The following is a 9209-nucleotide window of genomic DNA, read 5'->3' as shown; positions in this document are numbered from 1 at the left end:
ACAGTTTGCATGATTAAAGGTTTTTGACGAACTTTCATACTTCTACAAACTGACCGAGCATCTGCAGCGTTACTGCGTGAGCTGGGAGAGCTGACACGAAGACAGTTTAGTGTGAAGTGGACTCACACTCATTCTAGAAATCAGCGTGAGGTGAAACAGCGCATCTCAAACCACTTGCTGCTTCACTTCATTTCCTCTGATTGTCTTGTGGTTGATGTACTGTGAGAGCTCCTGCTGAACACAACACGGGTCAGACATTTTATCCAGCACAAGGCGGATTTTTGAATTTTTAAGTGGGACCGAGCAGAATAAATACTGTCTGGTGTCTGACTGGCAGGCTTAGGCGAGAAGAATGGACTTGATCAAAGTTGTCACAGAGCACAGGTAGGGCTTTTTCATTTAGTTACTCTCTTCCTGTGCTTTCTTTGTATTTTGGGCTTCAGTGAATCAGCTCTATAAAAAGAAACGTTCTAAACGTTCTTCCTATCGCTGTTCCAGACCAGCCTGATGTTCTTTTACCAGTTTGTGCCAGAAAACAAACACTGAGCAGAGGACATGGCGAACTGTCCAGGTGAGCTTTCAGTTGTGTACTCCGTTGTATACACCCTCAGCGGTCTCCTCTCCTTCACCATCGTGGTGTTCACAGTGCTGGGAGCCGTGTGCATCAGAAAGTAAGTCCATTTTAAGTTCTTTAAAAAGGCTTTTATTAACGACGTGACCTCAGTCTCACTTGGTCTGTTTGCTACATTTTATGTTCAAATTAAGCTGACTGTCCTCACCAAAGCTGCAACAGTAACAGCAGCATTATTAAATAAAACATAACAATTTCCCTTCACGTACTTTAGCGTGAATATATTATAAGATCAGACGTTAATAAAAGCCCATTTTTGGCCACACTGGCTTCACGGAGGCAATGAGCCGCTCAGGTTCTAACCGCTATAACGGTTTCCTTAAAGTTTGTCTTTGCTTGATTGTGAAATGTACCTCTCACCTGCTGTGTGAAGTTTGGTGTAGACGTTTATTTCCCTTTTTACAAAAGTGAGATGTCCTTCTTTGATCGTCTCATTTCCTGAGATCTGCAGTCTTCAGATTTCAGTGTTTATGTACTTTTAAAGTAGAACGTGAAAACACCGAAGATGAATTTAGTTTTGTTGCTCAGCCTTTGTATTATTCTTATTCTTATAAATGCATAGCGCCATAGGTCCAAAAACAGATGTTATCCACTGTAAGAGATCGTGTTAACATAGACTCATAATGCAGATGTCTACGGACCTACTTACAGCACCTTGTTAGATGTTTCTAATATTTTGGCGTCATATGTTATCTTTCAGTATTAGCAGACAATCCCATTCAAATGTGTCGCTGTTTTGAAATGAGCCAAAAAGAACACCTGGCCAGCTGTTCTCAGCTGTTCCTCGTTTATTCTGAAAACACATTTTTATTTGTGCAGCATGTTACCAACTAAAATGATGGTGCATTACAAAAAGTGGAAAAGTGAAAAATAATAGCAAAAAACTGACTTATTCAAAACGAATGTTGAGTCAGGGTCAGCTCTGCAGCCTCCATCTGAATTCATGTCTGTGTGATCCAACCACCAGTTTTAGCTCGTTTTTTAGAATAAAGCTCCCAGACTCGGTCATCTGTTTATAGATAATGTATTTCTAGATAGATGTGATTTGTTTTCATTAAGGTTAGGAATATTATCACTGTTGCCTCCTGGGTCTGAATGCGCTGTCTGGCTGGGAGTGTGTGGAGTCTGGATGTTCTCCCCGTGTCTGAGTGGGTTCTCTTGGCTCCTCCCACAGCACAAAGACACGCAGTTAGTGGGTTCAGGTTAACTGGTGAGTCTAAATCACCCATAGGTGTGAATGTGAGTGGTTGTCTATCTCTCTGTGTTAGCCCTGCGACAGACTGGCGACCTGTCCCAGGCGTGACCTTCCTCTCACCCTGTGGTAGCTGGGATAGGCTCCACCCCCAATGACACTGACAAGGACACGTGGAAGAGACTGGATGTCTGGATCTTTGGTTTATGTGCAGTGTCACTTACAGTTACACCGTTTAGCTCCGAGTCCCAAACTGTGTGTCGTCAGACTTGCTGCTCCTGGTTTAGTAAGGCAGCCGAGTGTTTCGCCTCCGTACCTGGGTCGGTGTTACCTGTTCTACTGTCCACGTTATTTTGCAGATACCGATCCGCTCTCAAGACAATCAGATTGCTCCGGCAGAACAAGATGCTGATGAGTGCTGTGCCTCGGGTAGAGCCTCCCCTCTTACCTGCGAGGCCGATCCCAGTTGTGGTGGAGGAGGAGGAGGAGCGGGAACTTCCTCCCAAATCTCCACTCCGACCCAGCACTTCAGCCAGGTCTCCGTCCAAGAAGCTGTGGAAAGGTCTGCAGCAACTGCAGCAGGTAGCGCTGATTCACAGATATCTTTGTGTTCCTGCTGTAGACACAGAAGATGAACCTTCAGATGATGATGGATTTCGATTTCACATGTTCTGTTTGGTGCGGTTCTACCTTGATGATGTACGAACGGGTCTATTTCAAATTCAAGGATCCTCCTTTCACCAAGTCAGACCTGAACCTTCTGCAGCTGATCAAAGCAGGAAAGGAGGGTGTCTTCTACCAGGCCAGGATGACCAGAGGGACGTGTAAAGGCCACAGCATGTTCACCTGTAAGATCAGCAAGGAAGGTACGGACATGGCTGGAGGTTTGCCTGCAGGCGGAGCATCCCTGAAAGCAGTAATTAAGTACTTGACATGATAAGCAGGAGGAAACTGTGATCCAAGTAAATGATTGTAAGCTGTCCTATAATGATGTTCAAATATTCTGTTTTTAAGTAGAATTAGTGGGAATCTTTAAGCTCACGTTTGTTTACATTTTTCATGCAGTTTTTGCAACACGTCATCGCTCTGGTTGATCACAAATTCCTGAAAAACAAATTGGTCTGAGCCATTTCATACATTTTTGACGTTGCGCTCGGTGTTAATATTACAGCCCCGACCATAACTTACTGTTAGCACTGCAAACGAAGCGAGTGTAGTGTAAAAGCACTGACACGTGGGATTCCAGACTTCATGAAATTGCTAAAATGCTGTGACCAGTGACGTCAAACGCAGCTCTGAGACGAGCTAGGAGAACTTTGATGGCACCAAATTCATCTTGTACAATATAAGTTTTGCCGTATAACAACAATGCATTCAATACTGTAAAAGGAAGTGGGAGGAGCTGCCCACAGAGACGAGCTCACAGAGGCTAACCACCTGAATCTGCAACTGCTCTCAGCTGTAGCTACAGTTTTAGCATCCATCGACTATTCTTTGTTGTCTTTTTCGTTTACCACTTCAGCTCAGGTGCTGAACTAAGAGTCAGGACAAGAATAATAATGAGGATTATTTTCAACATGAATCATGCTGAGCTTTAGTACAAAACTGAATACGTTCCTTTAGATTTAGCCAGTTACATCTGGGCTTTGGTTTGACCTTTGTGTCTTCCTCTACCTCAGGCGTCCGCCTCAAACACGTGGACATGGAGGTTTCCATCATGAGAAAACTGATGCACCACAAGAACATCCTCCAGTTACTGGACTGGAACACCACTGCAGGTGATGAACATGTGCATGCAGACTGCTGTTTCTCTGCTCAGGTAGAGCGGCTTGGAACCTTCTTAATCAGAAGGTTGTTGGTTTGAGCCCTGGCTGCTCCAGTCTGCATGCCAAAAAGCACGTAACCATGAAAAAGTGCTTGTATGAACGGGTAAATGTTTTATAGAGTGCTCAGGTAGAGTCGAAAGAACCAGTTTGTTTGTCATCTTCCTCCACACCGACAGATATGCTTAGTTTCCCCCCTTTCCTAACCTGTAACTACGAACTGACCTGTAACGTCTGTTGCATTCTTCTTGGAGGCGTGTCCCTCTGTAAGGCCCTACGTCTCTGACTGGGATGTTCTCTGTGCAGAGCCCTACATTCTGATCATGGAGTATGTGAGCTACGGCACTCTGAGGACCTTCCTGCAGACCAACAGAGCCCACCTGAGTACTGACCCTGAGCTGCAGAGCCTCCTCACCATTGCCTCGTACCACGTTGCTCTAGCCATGCAGCACCTGCGCTCCAAAATGGTAAGAGCATAGCAGACTGATGGGAAATATACTGGTCCCACTTTGTCCCAGTGTGACTTTTGTTTTTGACAGTTTGAACACACGTTTTTATCGTTGTGTTTACATTTAGCATTAATGTTGTTGGTTCTCTGTGCAGATTATTCACTGTGACTTGGCTCTGAGGAATGTCATGGTCAACAAGTTTCCCTGGGAGGTGAAAGTGGCCGAGTTTGGTCTCGCCCGAGACTTGACGCGAATGGCGAGCCGTCGCAGCAGTCGCTGGAGAAACCCACGTGTAAGATCGCAGTACGCACACACAGCATCCTTTTCTCACAGTCCTCGGACTGCCGAACAGCTTTGCAGCACATTTTCAAATTCAACCATCTTATTTGTGGATGATCACGTCCTCCGTTCGTGTTTGATTCCCAGTGAGAATCCAAAGTGACCCAAACGTTTCCAGCTTTGCTCCCGCGCTGTAGTTTCACTCTCACTGTAACATCAGTGCATGTTTGAGGTTTGAGCAGAGTTTGAACAAAGTCAGCCACCGTCACATCAGCTGATCTCAGCACCAGCCTCAATGAGCTCTGCTCCATTCATACGAGCTTCTACAGAAGTGCTTTCTGTCCGACGTGTGCACACATCTGTACTCAGGAGAGAATCTTTGAGTCAGATGTTGCCTGAGGATATTTGGTGTTTATATTTAGCAGATGACCTGCTCCACATCCTGAGTTACAGCCAGTCATGCCTTTGTACAAGCTATTGGAGCCGTCCACAGTTACTGCGCGTCTTTAGGCCGCTTCGCACCCCCTCCTCCGCCATTGTTTCTCCTTTTATGTAATTTCTGACTTAATCACTGTCTGTAGTTGCTGGTGCCTTGCTTTGTTGCTGCTGTTCCTCTCCCCACCTCCAGCTTTCGATGTGTGCACATGGAAGAGCGGGGATGTCCCAGAGATGAGCCACACCAGCAAATCTAAATGACCGCGGATGTAAAAGGCGATCTCTCGTTAGCTAAAGTGGTCCTGACTGAAAGTGCTTCAGGACAACACTTTCAAATGTAACCTGGATATTACAAAAACAAAAAGTGTAACTGCATCTCACGTTTGGTCCGACCTGATGTGATAGGATGACCTTTGTTACTGGTTGAGCTACAAATGTAGTGAACTCTTTTTGAGCCCAGTTTGAAACAGACTTTGCTTCTGTGTTACTGCACGTGTGCAGGAGATTTAGCAACATCCTTTTCAACAGGAAACTGTGGTGCAGAAAAAGACCAGCAGTAATGGTGTCGTGCATTTCCTCCACGATCTTTTTAGATGTCTAAAATTGTCCCACTGACATAGTTGAAAATATCACCTTCAAGTTTTGGTGAAATCACTTTTTCCATCATGTGTAAATTGTGCAGCAACGTGTACCCCTGCGCTGGTACCCCCCAGAGTACTTCAAGAACAACTACTACAGCTACAAGGGAGACGTGTGGGCGTTTGGCATCGTGCTGTGGGAGATGCAGACATTTGGTGAGTGGGAGGTTTGGGCTGCCCTCTGACCACTGGAAATCATGACTTCTCCTCTACTTGTTCAGTAATATGTTCCAAACGTGCTCTTTGTTGAAGAGCGGCCTTGTGTTGTGGTGGCTCCGTGTTTTGGTTGAAAGTCATTACAACGGGCCGCTGTTCACTCCGGCCAGAATAAAATGGAGGAATTAAAAGCTTGTTTCGTCTACCGTGATACAGCCACAGTGTATTAGCAGTGCTGAAATGAAATAACACAACATTAATGTAAGCACAAATATCAACATAAATTGACTCTGGAAAGTTGTGTCATTGGTTACGAGTACATCTCTGAACAGAGGTGGAAACCTGGCGCCTTGTCACCAGCATCCAAACACATGAAGAAGCTGACTGAAGCATCCTGTCGTCCTACTTTTGTCTGACTTCGCTCTCCAGTTCAGTCGTATGACATTTAAAACGTTAGCTGTCCTGTAAGTCTACAGTGCAACTGCAATAGCTGCACCTCGAGGCAACTGTTGTGGTGATTTGACTCAATATAAATACAGCTGAATTGAATTACAGTGTATTAATAACTCGTGGACCCTGCAGTGTTTGTGCGGTTCTTTGTAGCGATTATGAGTTGGATACTTTTATCTGTCTTACTGTAAATTACTAAAAGTCTGCAGTCCACACCCACACAGGGATTTCTATTACACAGTGATAGAAATTGTGATATGAATACATTTTCAGGTACGCTGCCGTATCCAAACCTGGAGACATCAGAGCAAGTGGTGTACCACATCTGTATGGGTCACAAAAACACAAACCCGGAAGGCTGCAGACCAGAGATGTAAGTGAGAACTGCCTTTAGGTATATTGGTTATTGATATATGTCAGTTAAGTTCGATTTATTTCAGCTCCCCCCTGTCACAGTGGGTCCCTCAGCAGGCCGTGCCACGTTTCATGTTTCGTGATGCAACCCCACATGTGTACTCTGCTGCAGTAAAGAGTAATACTGCTGTTCTCAACAGAAGAATCATCCTCGTAATGAAATCAGCTGTTACTCAGAGTCAGGTTTCATTGAGCTTTGTTGAAACACAAACATCATCTTTCAGGTTTCTAGCAGAGTAATGCTCACGTGTCACTGTGAGAGACTTCAGAGCAAATCTGAAGCTGCTGCTTTAAAGAACACAACATGACATCATAGCATCAATATTCAATACATAAACTGTTGCTGAAAATCAGAAAAAATCCAACTTTATTTCTACTTTAAAAACAACAAAGTACTTTCCAGTAAAAACAGAGATAAAAGTTAAGAAATCAAACATTAATCAGACAAAGAAAATTAAATAATAATAAGATAATAAAATAAAAGATACACTTGAATTAATAATTAGATAATAAATACAATTAAAGAAATAACAAAGATTGAAAGTGACCAAAAAACTGACTAAATCTGACCAGAAGCTGGTTTTTCCTAAAATGCCTCAGAGAACATGTGTGTTTTTAAAAGAGATGTAAATATGCCTAATACAGAGGGCCAACGTATCCCATAATCTGGGGGCCACGACAGCAAACGCTCAGAGGTACGTAGGAGCCAGGAGAACAACAAACTTTTAAAGTCAATTCTAAGACGGACGGGCAGCCAGCGTGTCCCTGTCAGCAGGCGAGCAGCAATATCAACATCCAAAATTTAAGAACAATTGTTGACAAATCAAAGATATCTGGTAGAACTCAGAGGAGGACACACGAGGCGCAGTCGGCGAGTTATGACACGCAGTCAGCAAATGACAACGTGTCATACGCAAAGAAACAGCTGGAAAACAAACTGCAGAAGGAACAAGATCACTCGTGCAAACCAGAGGTTACGAACAGCAGGTGCACCGGGGAGGCTGATTGGCTAATTGTAACGGCCAAATAAGCAGAGAGAGTTCTAACAAAGGGGGGAGTCAGCCTCACCCAAGGAAGGTAGGAATACACCTCGATCCCGTTAGCTTGGCAGAAATCTAAAAGACCCATCAACATCTGTGTAAAACCGCTAAAAAGCTGTCAGGAGCACTTTGTCGAGCCTCATGGCTCATACAGAGTTTTGTTTTCAGGAGAATATTTAATGGAGTTATGCTCAGAAAAACAAAATCATGTCTTTTGTGTGTTGTGCTTGTGATGGGAGTGTGTTTAGGAGGGGGAGGTGTCATCAGAACACGTGTGTAGATGACTCACAAAGTAAAACTGAAAGCGACTGTGTTCTGCTGGACGTAGCTTTCCGACCTTTTTCCTCCTTTAGCTTAATTTCGGTTCAACTCGTCCCCCCATCAATATCTAAACTGGATGAGTCGCATTCAGGCTCTGCCAGTCCCGCACCATTCCTTATGTACCATCCTCTTATACCTCAGGATGATAGTAACTATGACAGAGAATCATGGACTGTGTATCACTGAGTGGCCTCTGACCTCACAGACTTCACATCATGCGAGACTGCTGGCAGGAGCCGTACACCCTGAGGCCCTCGTTCACAGACATCGTCTGCATGCTGGAGAGCATCATGGAAAACGATGCGGTAAGCAGCAGCATGTTTTAAGCTCTTCTCTCTTTGTTATGATCTGTAAACATCACAGCATAGCCTTTGTGGTGCTGCGATATTCATCACACAGCATTAAAGTCCTGACAAAAACGCGACTATATTAAGTGTTTCCACAGTATTGTCAGAGTAAACTCCTCAGTCTCTCACTTAAATACTCACTGACGCGATAATTCTGTTGAAATGAATTCAATCAAACAGAAAGGTAACGTTTGAGTTTCACTCAGCTTTTGCTTCATCGTGTTTTGGTTATTAAATGCACCCACATGTAGTTGAATTGTGTTTATAGAGATTATTTTCTGAACTTTCTCCCAGTTTGAACCTGCAGATAGACAAACATGTGTGAGATAAACTGTGTTCTTCTTTGCAGGACTACGTGGATGTGGAGAATCCAGAGCAGGTGGTGACAGATGAGGCCGAAATTCAGGAAAACAATCGTTTACGAGCAGCGAGTGTCAGTTTGGACACTAATTTTTAAACGGGTACTTTAAATCATGCGTGCAGATTTCAGGTGGGCTTAATTCCTGCTGAGTAAATGAAAGGAGCAGAAAACTTATCACAACAGTCATAATGTGCATGTTTGTTCAAAAAGGATTCTTTTAAATATATACCTGTGGGTTTCATTTTCTGTATTTTTATATTCTTATATTATTTTTCATATATAAAATATTAGTTTATATATAAAACCAATTTTTGTGGTAAACAGAATCAAACTGTGTGATCACAGTCTGCCGACTGTACGCTGAAGACTGTCACATTTCAGGACTTTGTTTTTGTGAATGTATCCTAACAGGCGCACACTTCAACTTCCTCTGACAACAGACACAAATACTGACACATTACCAGCTACACACGGGACCACTGAAGGCTGAATCATGCCAGTGTGTGCAGCCACGCAGCCTGAGTAATACTAAATGAGAAAAGTTGAGAATAATTATTTGAAAGCAATGCAGAGAGCCTCACTTCATAATCATTCAGTGTGCACTGATTTGTTACCTGGAGTCTAATTGTTGTGTTTTCTTTACAAGGATGTTTCATAAACTGTTTGCAGAAAA

General features: G+C 43.6%; 1 protein-coding gene across 1 annotated transcript; it reads left to right on the top strand.

Moving 5' to 3' along the window:
- Nucleotides 1-200: 200 nt before the first annotated feature.
- LOC102194515 (tyrosine-protein kinase SRK3) lies at nt 201-8768 on the top strand. The gene is made up of 11 exons (XM_005752180.1): nt 201-384; nt 499-671; nt 2183-2405; nt 2551-2689; nt 3503-3601; nt 3953-4113; nt 4250-4387; nt 5492-5603; nt 6327-6426; nt 8034-8133; nt 8525-8768. The coding sequence occupies exons 2-11, from the start codon at nt 556-558 to the stop codon at nt 8630-8632; spliced, it is 1296 nt and encodes a 431-aa protein (XP_005752237.1). The 5' UTR covers nt 201-384; nt 499-555; the 3' UTR covers nt 8633-8768.
- Nucleotides 8769-9209: the final 441 nt, after the last annotated feature.

Source organism: Pundamilia nyererei, unplaced genomic scaffold, assembly GCF_000239375.1.
Source record: "Pundamilia nyererei isolate P.nyererei 1_Seehausen unplaced genomic scaffold, PunNye1.0 scaffold00347, whole genome shotgun sequence".
Lineage (NCBI taxonomy): Eukaryota > Metazoa > Chordata > Actinopteri > Cichliformes > Cichlidae > Pundamilia > Pundamilia nyererei.
Note: the sequence above shows the minus strand (reverse complement) of the source record. Positions and strands in the feature narration are given on the sequence as shown.